This window comes from Globicephala melas, chromosome 2 (assembly GCF_963455315.2).
Source record: "Globicephala melas chromosome 2, mGloMel1.2, whole genome shotgun sequence".
Lineage (NCBI taxonomy): Eukaryota > Metazoa > Chordata > Mammalia > Artiodactyla > Delphinidae > Globicephala > Globicephala melas.
The window spans coordinates 71,819,613-71,838,281 of record NC_083315.2 but is presented as its reverse complement, the minus strand read 5'-3'; the positions used below and the strand labels follow the sequence as shown (position 1 = coordinate 71,838,281).

Here is an 18,669-nt window from a genome sequence, read left to right as displayed (position 1 = left end):
TTTAATTCTGAAGCGTACAATTCAAGTGTGTTTAGATTAATGATAATTATGCACATATTAATATATGTTTACTTTATGGCAATAGAATTAACATAGGGAAATTTTAATCTCAAAATTTCAAGAGCAGTGAAAGTGAGGAAGTTTCCTTAGACCTGATTGTTTCTTCCTTACCTTGGTGCCTCCCTAGGCCAAATGGCCCAGATAAGCAGAGACTGGTTACTCCTGGGTCCCCAGCCAGTGCAGGGTTTGACACATGGTTGGTGCTCACTGCCTGTTTCTTTAATTGACCTGTACTAACAACTTCTGGGTTGCAGTTTTGATCCCTAGCAAAGTCTCTAAATGTCACCAAGGACAAACGTACCTGCCATTCTTTAGAAGAACTCCAAGCTCACTGCAACCAGGGCTTTTTACTCTTGGGTCAAACCACTCACTGCACTAAAGGGTTGGCGGGGCTTTCAGAACCAATCTGTTAGGTGCCCATCAGGTAGACAGGCTCAGAGAGGTGAGGGCAGCCCTGAGACCCCTACCCAGGCCTTCCCATTGCAAACCGGTGCTCCTTTCTTTTTTTTTTTTTTTTTTTTTTGCGGTACACGGGCCTCTCACTGTTGTAGCCTCTCCTGTTGCGGAGCACAGGCTCCAGACGCGCAGGCTCAGCGGCCATGGCTCACGGGCCCAGCCGCTCCGCGGCATGTGGGATCTTCCCGGACTGGGGCACGAACCCGTGTCCCCTGCATCGGCAGGCGGACTCTCAACCACTGCGCCACCGGGGAAGCCCCGGTGCTCCTTTCTTATGCCTGTGCAGCTGGGGCCTCAGGGCATGCCCACATCCCAGCAAAGCAGCATCTTCAAGATAAATCCCAAGAGCTCTTCTCTTCCACAATGGCTAACCAGCTGCCACATTCTCTGAGTGGGGTAGTCCAGGCCAACACAACAAGCAGCGTGATGGGCCTCGCTTCATGCCGAGGTAGGTGAGTGCAGAGTCTCCTCCGCTCGGCGCCTGGTAACTGGAAAAGGGGGCAGATTACAAAAGGGAATTTGAGGGAACAAGTGAAAATCAAAAGGTGCAATCAAATGCAGGTAACAGAGTCGTCGGAGCTGCCCCTAATCATACCCTCCACTACGGTCTGTGTTGGATTGGGTCTCCCGTTTAGATGATCAGCCCCACAAAGACAAGAACCATCCTGGAAGGAGACGTGCAGCATTTCTTTACGCAAAGGCACTCCACATATTCTGTCCCAGGAAGAGTAAAAGACATGGCAAGCTTCCTCAAAGAGCAAATGAGGGGAAGATTATCTTTCTACAGGGGGCCACATTATCCGTGTTTATCGCTGTTTTGACAAAGAGGTTGAATCAAAAACAAACGTTTCTAGAAGCAACAAGCTAACTGGCCAAAGGCCTGGTTTCTTATTAATTCATCAGCTCAGCCCAGAGACATGTCTGTTTCAAATATGTGCGTTCTGCTTTAGAAGGGGGAGATTTCCAATGGAAATGATTAATCGGTGGCTAAATTGAGATACACCTGGGGGCTGGGCTGCCAATGTAAATGCTAACGAGGGCCCGCAGAAGGTCAGAAGCTTTCTGAATTCGAACTAGGTTCCTGTCAGGCATAGTAGATCCAGAAATATTTTCTCACGCAGAAAACCTCCTTAGTGTGGATTGCCAAAGTGATTCAAGCCAGCCTCTGCTCTATCAGTGAAATTAAAAAGTTAGGTAGAGCTAATTAAGAGTGTAAACTATCACTTAACTTACCTTTCAAGCATTCTCAATTACCTTAGAAGCAGCAATTGACAATCACTCGCTATATGAGATATGAATCAACTTTATCTGATTCATTAAAGCAGGTCCCCCAGAGCCCTGGCCAGACCATACTTTGATAGCCTAGTTTAAGTGACTGAACCATTTGTACCTGAAAGTAAAAGAATTGACTTTCTTTAAATATCGCCTTCTGCACTGTCTGTTTTTTCGTTCCATTTTACAGCACTTCTCTCTTCCAGGAAACAAGTACCTGCACTATGTGTAGTAGCAGATGTCTGACTTCTTTTCCTTGTTCTCGTGGGCAGGCCCGCCTTCCCTGGGACCGAGTTCCTCGCTCTGTAAAACGAGGGGGCCTCGTCTCCCAAGTTCATGGGTCCCCTTTGTTGCAGCTGCCATCCCCGGGTCAGAATCAGACCCAGCCCCTTTGGCTGGGAGACCCTCAAATGTCAGAAATCTCGGGAAAATCAGTTTCTCCAGAGGAGAAGAATATCCGTCCTGACGGCCAGTGTCTGGGGAGCGTGAGGAAAGAAGGGGAAGCAGGCGGGGGTCTGCTTCCTAAACATGTTCATTCTTCCTGAGGTGCTCTCCATCTTCAGTGTAGCACCTCAAACTGAGGTCGATCTCTCTGGGGCACTAACTGCCCCATCCATCACACCTCTGCACACCTGTCTCCTTCGAAATCCAGAGAAGGGAGATTAGCTGGCTGTGAGAGGCTAGAGAGATGGGGACCTAATTACTCTTTTCAAGACTTTCAGCGCATCCCCCTCTGTTCACCTCCAACCAAAATACAGCCCTCTTTACGCTATAAGGCTTCCCAAATGCTTCTCAGTGTACTCAGCCGCTCATGACTCTTTGGTATCCTCCCAATCCCCAAAGAACCATCTAAGTGTCAGCTCTATCCAGTCTGCTAAACCCGTTACGGTCAAATCTGTCACATCTCCATCCCTGTCCTCCCCTTGCAGGTCTGTTCCTTTTTCTTTGCTTTGCGTTGTCTGCATGGGGGGAGGGAGAGCAGCTCCATGCATGGTTCCATCTTGCTTTGTTTCAGCAGACATCCCCAGCGGAGATCCATTGTGTATTTGGTCCTCCCCCTCTCCCCTGCTTTCCCTCCTTGACATTTGCCAAGACCCAGAGTCACTTCAACATTCGCTGTCTCCCTCCCAGCCTCCCCTCTCACCAGGAGCCACCCCCTTGCAGGTCAGTCCTTTCTTCAGAGTGCGTGGAGCTCTGCGGAGAGAAAGCCCTTCCACATTCTGGGCTCCCTTCATCCAAGGATGAGGGCGTCCAACTTCCCCGGCTCTGCTAACAGTTCTTCAGTCCAAATATTATCCTGGCCATCAGGCCATGCTTTTCTTCTCTCCCTCTCTCTTTTCTTCGTCCCTCCCTCCCTCCCTCCTTTCCTTTGTTTTAAATGTGACATGTTTTGTGTACATAAAGTGTGAAAAATAATCTTATGAACATTCATGTCCTTATCACCTGGATTGAACAGATACTGACATTTTGCCGTTTTGCTAACGATCTCTCTTTTACTTGTGAAGAACAAATCATGGCAGATATCACTCTTTGGGTTCAACTTCCTGTTTCTTGAAGGTCATCTTTTAGTAATTTTTAAAAAAAGGATCTGAAAGTGGAAAACTTTTTTTTTTCCTGAAAATGGAGTTATTTAACCCTCATTCTTGAATGATAATTTAGCTGATTAAAGACAAGTAGGCGCACAGTTGGTTTTCTCTCAACAATTTGTAGATATGCCACTGCCTCCAGGGCCCTATTGTTGAGAATTCTGCTAATCATTGATCCTTTGTCAGTCATATGTTTTTATCTGGTTTTCAATTTTTCTCTTTGTAGTTGCACTGGTATAGTCTCAATCCAATGTGTGTTAGGTTTGGATTTATTTTTATTTATCCTGCTCTGGGCTCACCTTTTTTCCTGCGTTTGTCAAATCAAATCTTTCTTAAACTCTTCTGGAATATATCAACCATTTCTCTATTCTCTCCTTCTAGGACTTAGATTAGAAATACGTTGGATATTCTCAGTCTGTCCTCTATGTTGCTTAACTTCTGTTTTATATTTTCCATCTCTTTTTCTCTACTGCATTCCAGGAAATATAATGAGTCAGTTCTATCTTCCAATTCACTAATTCTTACTTTAGCTATGTTTAATTTACTATGGTCGCTCTGAAACTGTGGCCCTCAGATTGGGACTTGAACCCACAGTCTTTTAACTGAGATCACACACCTGGTCTCAGGACTTAAGCTCAGGTTCTTGATGTCTCGTGGCAGAAAGAATTCAGTGAGAGACAAGGTGATAGGTAAGAAGTGGGTTTATTTAGAGAGAAACACACTCCACAGAGTGTGGGCCATCTCAGAAGGCAAGAGCAGCCCCAGGGAATGGGGTTGTCAGTTTTTATGGGCAGGGTAATTTCATAGGCTAATGAGTAGGAGGAGTATTCCAGTTACTTTGGGGAAGGGGAGGGGATTTCTAAGAATTGGGCCACCACCCACTTTTTGGTCTCTGATGGTTTGGCCTTGGAACTGTCATGGCACCTGTGGGTGTGTCATTTAGCTTACGGATGTGTTACAGTGAGTGCATGCTGAGGCTCAAGGTCTAGTGGTCTGCTATCTTGGACCTATTTGGTCCTAATCAGTTTATGTCATGTCCTTGGGCTACGTCATTCTTTTAAAGGTTGTGCCCTGCCCCCTTCCCTCCTGTTTCAGCTGTCCATTGATTTTTTTAATTTCAATGATATTCTTCATTTCTAGAAGATCTATTTAGTTCTCATTCTAATTTGCCTCTTTCTTTTTTCTTTAATAGTATCTTGTTTTTAATCCTTCTTTTAAAGCACATCCACTTAATATTTTTTATTGGATATTTCTTTTTCTAATTTCTTGATAATTTAATCCAACCCTTTTGCTGATTTGGTAAATTAACCTGTGCAAATTAATCCACACGGGTAATATCTGTAATCCTTTCTCCAAAGCAAGGACTCCAACAAAGTTTCAGATGACAGGGCTGGGCAGCAGGGGAGCCTTCTGAGGGGGTGATTGTCTCAGTCCATTTGGATTGCTATAACAAAAATACCATAAACTGGGTGCCTTATAAGCAATAAACTATTTCTCATAGTTCTGTAGTCTGGAAGTCCAAGATAATGGTGCTAGCAGATATGCTGTCTGGTGAGAGCCCACTTCTTCATAGACAAGATGGTGGTGCCTTCTTGCTGTGTCCTCACATGCAGGAAGGAGGCAAGGGATCTCTTGAGGTCTCTTTCATAAGGGCACTAATCTCATTCATGAGAGCCACAATCTCATAATCTAATTACCTTCCAAAGGCCCCAACTCCTTAATGCCATCACCTTGTGGCTTGCAATTTCAACAACTGAATTTTGGGGACTGAATTCAGTCCATTGTAGTGTTATCTCATGGAGAACCTAGGTTGGCCTGGTGTTGCGTGATGACTGCATTACACAGCCTGGATCCCAAGACAATTATAGGGCACTGCTAAGGGTAAAGCTCTGAGAAATAAGATCAGGATTCCATTTTCAGAGCAATAAGCTGGCCCTAGACTAGGCCATTCCTCTTCAGAGGCCATCCAGGGGGCTCTCTATTAGCACTCTGCCCCCTCCACACCAGACCATTCTCACACACGATGACTAGCCACACTACCTCACACTTCCTCTTCTTTTTCTATTAAAGGCTTTGTGGAGGGGAAGCTGGAGCGAAGTGAGAGAGTAGCACTGACATATATACACTACCAAATGTAAAACAGATAGCTAGTGGGAAGAAGCTGCATCACACAGGGAGATCAGCTCGGTGCTTTGTGACCACCTAGAAGGGTGGGATAGGGAGGGTGGGAAGGAGACGCAAAGAGGGAGGGGATATGGGGCTATATGTATACATATAGCTGATTCACTTTGTTATACAACAGAAACTAACACAACATTGTAAAGCAGCTATACTCCAATAAAGATGTTTTTAAAAAAAAAACAAAAAGATGTCCCATAGCATACCAAAATGTTCTTGTTTATTAAAATAATGTATTACTGTCATCCAACTTTTCTGGAACACATTTACCATAAAAAATGAGAACTTTCAAAATGCAAAAAAAATAAAAAAATAAAGGCTTTGTGGTTTAAAAAAAAAAACCACACACACATACACCTCATTGGTCATTAAAACATAACATATGTCTATGGGGATATTGTGGGAAAGAGGGAATAAGCCCTCCTTGAAGTAACACATCTCACACTTGGAACTAACAATGTTAAAAGCCATCACTTTGTCCATAACTGTATAATCCATGCAGAGCACAAAAAGGCAGATCTGGTCCAGAGGTCTTATTTTTCAAATGAAGAAACTGAGACTGAGAGAGGTAAAGGGATTTTTTTCAGGGTCTTTTGATTTTTAAATTTGTAGTAGCACACAAATTCACTCTTACTTTTAGTAAGAGATAAAAGGGATAATAACATTCTTATATAAATAGAAGTTACAAGACTAATAAATTATAATCAAGAGGAAAAGTAGTACAATAGTGAGGACATTTTACTTCATGTAAGTAATTAATCAGTTGGGATACTTATACTATTACTATTAGAAAGGTAGTAGAAAATATGGGATTGCCCAGGTACCAGTCTGCCTAAGTTGTCTCTGGCAACACTCACTCAGATCAGGTACCACATCTGAGAGGGACATGGATGAACTGTTGTATTTAGGGAAGTGCCATCAAGATTATGGGATGACCTGAACTTATGTCTAATCAGGGATGGTTTAGGTAAAAAGAGATGAGAACTTGAAGACTTACATGCTTTACTGAATGACTGGCAGGACATGAGGTCAGCCTTCAATTCTATTACTGAGTGTTTCCATATACAGGCTTCCATTTATATAAGGTCGTTGTTTTAAAGAATCATTCACTAAAGGATGGGTGGTTTTATCCAAGGTCAAGAAGATGGTAATATATAATTTCCTAAAGATTCTATGATTCCATCATGAAAGGCTTAAAATATCTGCGACTAAAGGGACTTCCAACTACTCTTACAATATAAACAGTTACTAGGTAGGCTCAGTATCCAGAATTTAAAGCCATTGGATTTACAGCTAGAATTAGGTCTTTAATTTGTAATTTACATAGTTGAAGGTTTTCACCTATTATGTGGGACTAAAGGGAGTAAATGGTTTTCAAGTCTTCAGCTGTAAAAATAAAAGTTCTCAGAGTTTAATAAAACATTCCGTCATGTAAAACAAAACCTGTATTTCTTCTCTCTGAACTAGGAATACACGTGTAATGCTGGGGGGAATTCATCCCATGAGAAGGACATCAGCCAGCAGAGGAAAGAGCAGTTATAACTGGACTTCATCTGTATAAAAAGTCATTCTTACTCTAATGGCCCCAAGGATTGGGACTGAGTTCAAAGGATGGCAGCCACAGGAAAACAGATCTATGCTTAATATAAGGACCTTCCAACCATGGACTATTATCAGTCTATGAACTGAAGTACAACTAAAACAAAGGCCCCCAAGGGAATTATTTTCTCCAAAAAGAGTGATAGTACTAATTAAAAATGAATCCACTTGACATAAAAGCATTATTGGTGTTTCTAAAAGAGCCACATTATAATTTAACATTAATTGATTGAGTCATTAGTTTCAAATAGAACAGGCAATATATTCTTATTCACCAGCCTAAGTCATGGGTAATCAGTCTTTATGGCCCTTACAAAACAATGTTTTCAATAGTATCCATTCACCACCTAGATTGTCATAATAGTCATGCAAAATTTCCACTCTGTTCGTTTGGGGTCAGCTCCGAAGGAGCATTTTCTAGGTCTCTAAACTTTAACCAAAGGAATCTTTTACACGGGCAAGCAGTTATTTCCTGCAATGTATTTCCGGTCAATAATTCCAGATATATTAAAATGTCACACAGACCTTTAACTATTCCAGAATCTCTCAGGAGTATGACTCCCTTATCTTGGCTTAAAGAAAAAAAAAATCTACTACTTCCATTACACAGCTACTGATATTCCAATCACTGCAGAGTCCAGGAAATCTTTAATGAAAAAGTTAACTCTGTTAATACTCTAATTCATGCCCTCCTCCCCCCCCCACTACTTCTGTAAGTGTGAATCACTGTGAATTGAATGAAGTAAGGAAGATTTGATCAGAAGTATCAAAGTAGGTTAAGAATCTCCAAAAGAGCTCTGCAGGGAAGGGAGATATGTCCTGTTCAGGTGTGCTTCTTAATCTAAACCATCAGTAAGTGCTTGCTTATCTCATTTGCAGCACCATCCTCTGGTGAATCTAAAATGTTATATTTTCCACTCAAATTGCAATCTTTGAACACCTGCTCATGTTACATTATTACTCTTTAATATGACCTACTATGCTTAAAAACATGTAACTTCCTCCAGTGAGCCCCTAGCTAGTTGGGATACAGTATGCATCTTGGGCATTTTTTTCATGCCTCTAACAACAGAATTTTCTAATGGCTTGATTATGGTATAACACCATAATCAAGTATTTGATTCTTCGTTCTGACCACGCATTAGAAATAGAGACAAGTTTTAGGTCCTAGCCAAAATTATTTCTTGATGTTTACACCTCAAAAGCTCTATTTTCTAGTAAACTGTCACAGTAATATCAGATCAGGGGTTCCCTGGTGGCACAGTGGTTAGAATCCACCTGCCAATGCACGGGACACAGGTTTCAGCCCTGGTCCGGGAAGATCCCACATGCCGCGGAGCAACTAAGCCCGTGCGCCACAACTACTGAGCCTGCGCTCTAGAGCCTGTGAGCCACAACTACCGAGCCCATGTGCCACAACTACTGAAGCCTGCGCACCTAAAGCCCGTGCTCCACAACAAGAGAAGCCACTGCAATGAGAAGCCTGCGCACCACAACAAAGAGTAGCCCCCGCTCGCCGCAACTAGAGAAAGCCCACACGCAGCAACGAAGACCCAACACAGCCAAAAAAAAAAAAAAAAAAATTAGATCATATGTAAGAATTCTCTAAAGAAAAAAAAAATTCAGACAAAGGGCCAGTTTAGATTTCAAGTGCTAGTATGGGAAGTGCTTGTGTCACTGTTAGACCTAAAACAGAGTAGGCGAAAATACATACATAAATTTGGGATAAGGGTATAAGGTTCTAAAAGAAATCCAAGAAGCCAACATCAGTCATGTTCATTCAATATTGACACAAGTATCCTCATTTCTAAGAAAGAAGGGGAAGAGGTGGAGATAAGAAAGAGAAGCTGGTAGGTGATGAATCCTAATCTCTGCTTCTATCTCACCATAGGATTTTGGGTAAATTATTTAGTGTCTTGTTTCTGTCCCATCTCTAAGATTAATTTTATATTGATAGTATAATGTAGAGGTTGATATTCTTCTGTAAAGGTTCAGAGAGTAAATATTTTAAGTTTTGCTGGTCATATTGTCTCTGTCACAACTACCCATTTCTGCCATTGTAGTGTGGGAACAGCATTACCAATGCAAATGAATTACCAATGCAACAGCATTACTAATGTGTTCCAATAAAACTTTACTTACAAGAACAGATTATTTGGGGACTTCCCTGGCAGTCCAGTGGTTAAGACTCCATGCTTCCACTCTAGGGGGCACAGGTTCAATTCCTGGTCGAAGAACTAAGATCCCACACGACGCGCAGGGCACGGCCAAAACAAAAAAACAAAAAACAAAAAAAACACCAGATTATTTGGTCCATGGGCTGCAGTGTGCCAGTCACTGGTATAATATCTATTGATACTTAATAAAGAGAATTCAATAATATCCAGAGAGGTGCCATTAAAAAGATAAAATAATGTATAAAGAAGGAAGGCTTAGAAGATGACAAAAGAGGAAAGCAGTTTGTGTGACAGAAAAACTAGTATTATAAGGTAAATGTTTTCTACAAAAACAAATAATAAAACCCAAAGACCAAGATCTGAAGTCTTTTTTTGATGAATATTATTTATCATGGAACTTAAACCACAACTGGGGAAATTTAAGCATTATGGTCAATCTCTGGAGAAGTCACTTGGTCATTCTTCCAGATAAAAATACTCCTAAAGAATTAAATCTTCTTTGTAAAGTGTTCACTATTATCTTAGTGGATACTATCAACCTAGAGGATCATATTATGGCCTATTTCATTACCATTCTAATTATTTTCACACTAGAGGTCAATTCTAAAAACTTTTCATCCACCAGATATTTACTTAATTAATATACTAGGGGATAGAAATCATGACTATGTTCTTCTGTCTTTTTTTCTCCAGAGTTGTCATGAATCTTTATGAAGCACCATCATATGGCAACATTTCAGCCTCCTACATGTCGATGCCAATTACTTTGAATGCTTTATCAAAACAATTTGCCAGCATAACTAAAATGAAACATTGATACGATCTGAAGAGGGAAGAAAATCCTGTTGTTCCTCATGGCTTCTCCTACAGTTTATGACATTTCCAAAATTCGGGAAGCAGCTTTAATAAACTGATAATTTTAAGGTTATACAGATTTATAATTTCTTATCTAACTCCTGGGACCAGATGTGTTTCACAATACAGAATTTTTCAAATTTTAGAAAGGCAATACGGTTCATATACCACATAGCTTGTACCCCTCCAGTGAAGTCTGGAGCAGCACCTCATAATCAAATACATTAATTTTGCTACAGCCAAACTCATTTACACAGAATAAAGACCACATATAGCCTCATGTCAGTTCAGTTCAGATTTTGCTGTCAAATGTTGCTGTCGCAAACTTACAAAAAACCTTTTGGCTTTCAGAGCTTTTTCAATTTTTGAATTTTGTTAGGGACAGAGGGTCTGCAGTATATAAAAACAAAACAAACAAAAAGTTTTTCCGAAGGCTTTTTCAGTGCAAAGAGATGCTCAATGTTGAGTATTTGAATGATACAGCCTTGTAATGGAAGCATAAATTCAAGAACGATAAGCCTAAATTCTACTATAGGCACAATTACTGAGAAAAATGGACTCCCTCTGTTCCAGGGAGTCTCAATTTCTTTTCAGAGTCAATACACACATAGCATAGAATCCTCTTTCATCAGTATTAATCGTCATTCTCACAGGGATTCTCAAACAAAAGGGCTTGTGCCTCAAGGATAGATGATTTTGATATGAGTAATCTCCTATCCCTTAAAAATCTTTGGTTTTCTCCCCAGTAAAAAGATGGTTCTTCTAGCTCTGGCAGTAATTGCAATTCTGTAATTTAACTGCAGCGCTCTTCAAGAGTTTGATTACTTTAAATCCAGAGCATTAACTTTTTGGTCCCAGGTGTACCTTAGAAATACACAGAAACCACTGTGAAAAATACAGATGTCTAGACAACACCACATCAATGCATTTAGAGGCCCACAGCACCAAAAGGGTGATAGTCATCTCCCTTATACATAATTCAAAATAAAAACAATACTAAATCATGAAACACGTGTAAAGAAATCCATCCTAGATCAGATTTTTCTTATGAGTCTTTGAATCTTTTGTGCTTTTTTACATTTTGATGCCCCTGTTTTGCTATATTCCTCAGGCTATTCTTCCTAGTGAATAACCCAGTACCGGGAAAGCCTTCAGACTTGTAGTCTGAGTTCCCAGTGGGAGGAGGTAGAGGACGGGAGACAAAAAAACGGAGAGACAGAGACAGATGGGGTGGATGCCCCCCAAACTGCCGTGCAGTCTAAGAAAGGTTCTGCAAGGCCACTGAGGAGTCTTCAAGCCGAAGTCGGCTGTCAGAGGAGCTCCCTGTCTCCCAGGGGTGGGCCTGCCCAGCATCCTTGCCACCCACAGTCAGCGACTGACAGAAAGCATGGAAGACATGGCAAGTGGGGCCACAAATTCAAAGTGTGGCAGCTGGTCACATCTGTTCTCTGTATTCTCTCAGTATTGAAGATCTGTGCCACTGGTCTCCAGTGTGGTAAAGGGGCTCCACACCCCCAGGAAAAACCTTTTCCTGCCTAGCATCTTTTTTTTTTTTTTTAATTTATTTTTGGCTGCGTTGGGTCTTCATTGCTGTGCGCAGGCTTTCTCTAGTTGTGCGTGAGCAGGGGCTACTCTTCACTATGGTGCACAGGCTTCTCATTGTGGTGGCTTCTCTTGTTGCAGAGCACGGGCTCTAGGCACACAGGCTTCATTAGTTGTGGCACGCGGGCTCAGTAGTTGTGGCTCGCGGGCTCTAGAGCGCAGGCTCAGTAGCTGTGGCACACGGGCTTAGTTGCTCTGTGGCATGTGGAATCTTCCTGGACCAGGGATTGAACCAGTGTCCCCTGCATTGGCAGGAGGATTTCTTAACCACTGCGCCACCAGGGAAGCCCCTGCCTAGTATCTTTTAAAGCTCTTGGGAACTAAATTCGATATCCTGTGACAAACCATAGTGGGAAAGAATACGAAAAAGAATATATATACATACATACATATATATGTATAACAGAGTCACTCTGATGTACAGCAGAAATTAACACAACATTGTAAATCAACTATACTTCAATAAAAATTTTTTTAAAAAGCTCTCCGTAACTATTAAACTAAGTTCTCACAAAAAGTAAAAGCAAGTATTATTGAGTATGTAACATAAACCCACAAAGTTTTCACACCTGTAAACAATGCACCAAATGTTTTATTTCTCTCATATGCAAGCAGTTGACTCTCAAAGCATTTAAAAAAACACAATAGACATTATTACACTTTATTAATCAATTACTTCTGTCCCAGGGGATTAAATCAAATAAAAATGGTACAAATATTGGAATTTTATTTCTGAGCCAACTGAGATGATGAATTTATGGGTTTCTATAAATTACTTTTTCTTAGTTCAATGTTTTGTACATGCCATCAGTACAATATAATTACTTAAATATTTAGGATATTGTCAATAGCTGTGATTCATATGAAAAATATAATCAGATACCTCAAATTCCTGATTAAGTCAGTTTTAAAAGGCACAAAATATTAGTACACTTGAATAAAGTGCAATTAACAGAAATTCTGCTTAAAGCTAGAAGTTTTGAATGTAATATTTTCCTTGACAGAAAAAAAAAGTGATGGTGAAAAAGGCAAAGACCACCATAACATATCAAATATTTAGGGCATTAGTTATTATACCCTTTGTTTTGGAGTCTACTGTAAATTTATAACTAGGAAAATTTTTTAAAGTTGTAAGGCCAGTCTTAAAAAACAAGAATAAGGATAGTAGAAACATTACCACACATATCAACAAAAACAGAGCAAATCAAGTTTGTGCACAACTTCATTTCATCATTAATTCAGTGATTTGAAGTAAATGCCATGTTAAAAACCATGAGCAAATTTAAAGATTCATCCAAGGAAATTAAGTACTTTTGAGCATTTTTTAAAAAGCTTTAATAGGCAGTGCATCTCTGACCAGCACAAATGGGATGCAGAGAGAACAAAAATGAGAGTGTATGGAGCTGATTCTTACAGGCCTGCTCGCTCAAAGGATACTACCAATGATTTTCCTCAGTGTTGTTAGATGCCTTACTTTATTTACATATAAAGCAGCTAGAGCTCTTTCATTATTCCTACTAAGTATTTAAAATACATTTCTACGTATGCATTAAAATTAAGTGTTAATTATGATGCCCTTAAAAATCTTTCAACTTATAAAATACAAGTTCTAGAAATATAAAAATATTCATTTTTTTCATGTTTCTGACTCTTGAAAAACTTAAAGTGCAATATTTTCATGCATCAGCACATTGATCATGCCATATAAGTTCATCTCGAAACAGCATGTAAATAATTTCCAAAACTTCCAGAGAACAGAGTATAGATATTTTAAGGTTTGATTTTCCATTTGTCTTTATATTACAGTGCAAGGAGGAAAAATAAGCGCCAAATCAAAACGTGTTTTTATTAGGAGAAAATAATGCTTTCATGAAAAGAAAATAGGAAACATGTCATGTCTCCCTTTAGTGGTTTTTCTTAAGTCAATCACCTGGTTTACCAAAAATGTTGTATCAGTTCAATTATTGAACAAAATATACAACATTTGTTCAAAGACTTGTCCATAAAAGCTCTCACAGAACACTAGTCATTCTAAGCTCCTTTCTTATTTTTCAGTATGGACTTTAATTAAAAACAAGCTATTACCCTTTGTTTCACAATTTTAATGGAAATTTCACTCTGAGTTTAAAGTGATATTTCTTTAAGGGTCTGACCCATCCAGGTGGCAGTGTAGAAGTGGACTGCTATCATACACACAGCTACAAAATTAGAGCCAAAACTAAGGGGGAAAAATGGAAAATCCAAAACTAACTACTCTAGAAAAAAATTCCAAAACTAAAGGCTTCCTTGAAGAAGAGTGGTTTACAGACAAGACTGTGATTGGTTTTTCTCCCAGCTGCAGCCCCCTGGGATCTGTGATTAAGATGGTATTTGGGGCCTGAGAAGTTTCAGTGATGATTGCTTCATCAATTTTTGCTGTTGTCTCATTGACCATGCATCCTCAATGGCACGACATGCTCTCTGGAAAACAAAATATTTACCATGAATGGTAAAGACAAGTACAGGCTCACATGGTGGAGGAGAAAGGGACAAAACCAAGGGTATGAGCTCTCCACACAGGTCCAAAGACAAGAATACACAGTTAATACACGTCATGCTAAGACCCTTCTGCCCTGTTAAGCCCACAACATATTATTTTAAGCATGTATACCCATCCAAAGCTATAACTAGTAGATCTTTTGGCAAAAGTAATAAGTATTGTTAATTATAACATTTTATTTCAACTTGCAGTGAAAACACTGAGAGGGCATTCTTTAAAATAAATCGTTTACCTCTGCTGTGGTGGTATCCTGCAGGTAAATTTTCTGGACACAGCCTTGATTGGCACTGTCTCTTTTTTGGAACAGACCTTGTTTCTGTTTCAAAACAAACAATGACAGGAAAGAAATTATTATGGGGAAGAAAAAAAATCATAACCTTTAACTGAGTGCTTAAATGTCAACTCTATTTTATAACCACTAGACTAACCAAATACACATATTCGGTATGATAAGAAATAAATCATTTTGGTACAAGGATAGTGGTTCCATATGTGAGTTGTTAGAATTTATGAAATTGGATGAGTATATATCTATCTGCATAAAATGATGGCTTTCTGCAGGCAATGATAAATAGCCTACAGAAATACCACTTGGTAACTCATCACATCTGACAAATCAAAAAACCCTTCCTTCATTTCCTTGGCCGATAGATAAAATTCTTATATAATGTAAAACACACTGAGTCAATTCTCACCACTGATGTGAAAGAAAAGTGATAACTGAGGAAACTGTAATATACATGCATAGTGACACAATCTTTCCTAGTCTAAAAACTATGTTTCATATACCAAGGCATTTCAATTTTGAAACTCTACAATGAGGTAAGGCTGAAATACAAAATGGAATGGTTTCATGGTAGTTTCTTTTACTTGTAAACTTGTATGAAAAGAAAGTAAATTAAAGGATAATAGTACTTATATCTCTAACTACCGAATTTTATGATAAACATTTTTCAGATAGTTTCAGGAATAGAGATATTGTTTAGGAAATACCCTAAACAATAAAAAATTATTGTTTAGGAAAAAATATAGAAATTACCATCTTTGGAATAGTAATTTCTAGTTTTTTTTAAAGGGGTGAAAATAAGTTTATATCATATATAATAAAAATTACACATTTCAAAGTAAAGTGAGTTTACAAACTAAGCAAAAGATGGGGTATCATTTTTGGTAATTACTTGCTATATAATTAAAAAGTTTTTCCATAGAAAATGTAGAGGAAAGACATGAAAGCATTATTACATAATTAAAATGCATTAGCCTTCTATAAATGTCAGATATTATTAAATGTGATTGTTTTAGACATAATATTTATAATAATCTCCTAAAAGCCTAAAATGGGGAATCTTTCCAGAAGTATTTAAGATTATAGCAAAATAGTATCCATATGAAGTTAAAAAAAAAACCCTTCTACTCAATAATGCTTTATTCTACCAAAAAGAAACCTAATTCTTTCAGTGAACAAATTTAATATTTCACTCAATGCAATCGAGGACTGTCACAAACTAAAGTACAGAACACAAATACAGCTTTCCTTACTTTTCAGCATATAATAATAATAATACTTCACACATTTTATTCAGTTAACTATAAAACAGAGTCAGAAAGCACTGGTTTCCATTCATTTAACAAACTCCTGGTTCTAAAGGTGTGATTCATGTTTTCTTACCTCAACTGAAATTTTGAGCAGATTTCCATCAACAATAGGAGACTGTACAAAATCTTCAAATGGATATTGCCAGTCTACGGACACATGGCCTAGGATTTCAACTTCCTTTATACACAACACTCGTCTATTTTGCAAAAGGAAACAAAAACACATAGGTAGTGATAAAGACAGTTAATTACTCTAATATTTCACTCTGCTGGACGGTATTACTTGCTCAGTAAGCATTATAACCTGGCACACTAAAAAACGTATGCTTCACATTAAAAAAAAAAAAGGTAACTGTCAAATAAAGAGCAAACATGGCACAAGTAACAAAGCAGACCTTCAAAAATTCCCCTTCTGCCAATCTTGCAAAATTCAGAAAAGTGTCTTTTTTTAATTTTTTTTTAACTGAACAGAAAACTGAAATCATGCTCTTTAAAACACATAAGGAACAGACTATACTCTCATCTGGGAAGCAATAAAGGCAGAAGCCCCTGAAAATGTTTTACTTGGAAAATTATTAATTGCTGTTTACTGTCAATCACATATGCCTTTTAATCAAGAAAGAAATGTCACAAACCTCAAATGTCAGCAAAGATTCACGTTAGGCCTACTAATAAATATCAGGTTTGAACACTTTAATACTGATGTACTATATCACAGAGTGAGTATCCCATTTTACTCAAAAGCAATTAAAAAAAAATTCACAGAATCCTTAAAGGGCATCCACATTGATTTCCCAGTGTGTGATTCAGATTTGTTACTGATATAACTATACTTGATTCTAAAGTTTCTATTACAGAAAGCAAAACTAGGAAAGTAGAACTGTTCATTCTACAAATGTGTATGGTGCTGGAGAAACAACGAAGACAAGGTTTCTGCTTGAGGGGTACCCATAGGCTGTAAGGGGAAATAAACCTGCAAATAAATGCTACAGCACAGTTAGATAAGAACAATAGCAGAGTGTGTAGAAAATTCTTTTGGCACACGGGAGAGAGGGACTGACCGTGGTGATAAAGTAGGTAGTGTTAAGAGCTGATTCTTGAAAGGAAGAAGTTCTCTAGGTAGGAAAGGGAAATTATACTCTAGACAAAGGAAACAGTGCATTAACATATACAGGAGTACAAAACAGGGAAGATCTGGGACTTCCTTGGTGGCACAGTGGTTAAGAATCCGCCTGCCAATGCAGGGGACATGGGTTTGAGTCCTGGTCTGGGAAGATCCCACATGCCGTGGAGCATCTAAGCCCATGCACCACAACTACTGAGCCTGCGCTCCAGAGTGAGTGAGCCACAACTACTGAACCTGCGTGCTTAGAGTCTGCGCTCCACAACAAGAGAAGCCACCGCAATGAGAAGCCCACGCACCACAATGAAAAGTAGCCCCTGCTCGCCACAAGTAGAGAAAGCCTGCATGCAGCAACGAAGACCCAATGCAGCCAAAAACAAATAAATAAAATTAATTAATTTAAAAAATGTTTAAAATATATTTCTAAAAAAAAAAAGGGAAGATTTATCTTAGGAATGTGGAGGTCTGTAGCTGGACTACTGGATATATACAGAGGTGAGAAAATTAGCTTAGAGCCAGATCTTGAAGGATTTTTGTTTTTTGGTTTTTTCTGCAGGGGTCGGGGGGTGGGGGAGGCTTTCAAGAAATTTTGACTTTGGCTGTGAGAAGAAGAGCTAGATTCTAGATGTTTATAAGGTAGAGTTGAATGAACTTGGTGACCAATGGGGTGAGGACTGATACAGACCCCTGGCACTGTATTTTTCAGCACAGGTGCTACTGAAATTGCGGGACTGTGTTGTGCACTGTAGGAAGTACAGCATCCCTGGCCCCAGGCTACTAAGCGCCTGCAGGGCCTCTAATCATTGCAACAACTTCCAACACCCCTACACATTCCAAACAGTCTCTAGGAAGTGGACTCCACCCCCCACCTCCTGCCTAGTAGAGAATCAGATGATGGAGCTAAGAGTTAAAGATAGCTATTACAAATCACTGCATCAAACACAATTCACCATTCTGATTGTCTTAAAATTCTACTCTTGACCATCGTACTCTTGAACAATATTATTGTTCTCCTGCCACCTTCAATCTCCTTCACTTTCTTCCTCCTGCACCATGTTTGCCAGAGTGCAAATCTTGGTCTTCTTCTGTTTAACATATTCTCTCAGGATGGTTTCTTAGATCTCAACTCCAGATCTTTACCCAAACTCCAATTATCTGTATACCTATACCAGGTATAACCTGCATCTATATGTCTCCCTGACTACTGAGGCACCTCTACTTTGATATCTCAAAGCTATGTCAAACTCATTAAGCTCAAAACAGAAACAAAATCATCATCGTTTCCCTCAAATTACTGTAAAAGGTACTCAGGCCAAAACAGCAAAGTCATCTTGTATTCCCTTCTCTTCCATATTCAGTCACCCAACCCTGGTCTCTTAAGGCTACCCACTCATATCTAAGGGAGAGTGTCATTGCATTGGTCAGGAATATTATTTTTCTAATTGCCTCCTGAAAAGCTCTATAAGGGATTAGATTTCAAATTACTATGATTTTTCAATTTATCTGAAGAAAAAACAGATGTATAATGTACACATTAATATTCCTACCAAATGCCTAAATCAAACAAGCACTAAAGTATTACATATTACCAAAAAAAAAAGAAAACAAAAAAACCCCCCACTGATT

At 39.2% G+C, this 18,669-nt stretch overlaps 1 protein-coding gene across 2 annotated transcripts in view; it reads right to left on the bottom strand.

The window, feature by feature from the left end:
- Positions 1-12,359: 12,359 nt before the first annotated feature.
- VPS13C (vacuolar protein sorting 13 homolog C) overlaps positions 12,360-18,669 on the bottom strand; it is a 175,498-nt gene continuing 169,188 nt past the window's right edge. For both annotated transcript variants that reach the window (XM_060294174.2, XM_070044905.1), the window contains 3 exons: positions 15,994-16,117; positions 14,557-14,640; positions 12,360-14,245 (listed from right to left, as the gene is read on the bottom strand). In XM_060294174.2, coding sequence (XP_060150157.1) covers positions 14,144-14,245; positions 14,557-14,640; positions 15,994-16,117 — 310 coding nt within the window. In that variant the 3' untranslated portion in view covers positions 12,360-14,143. The remainder of the gene's footprint in view (positions 14,246-14,556; positions 14,641-15,993; positions 16,118-18,669) is intronic.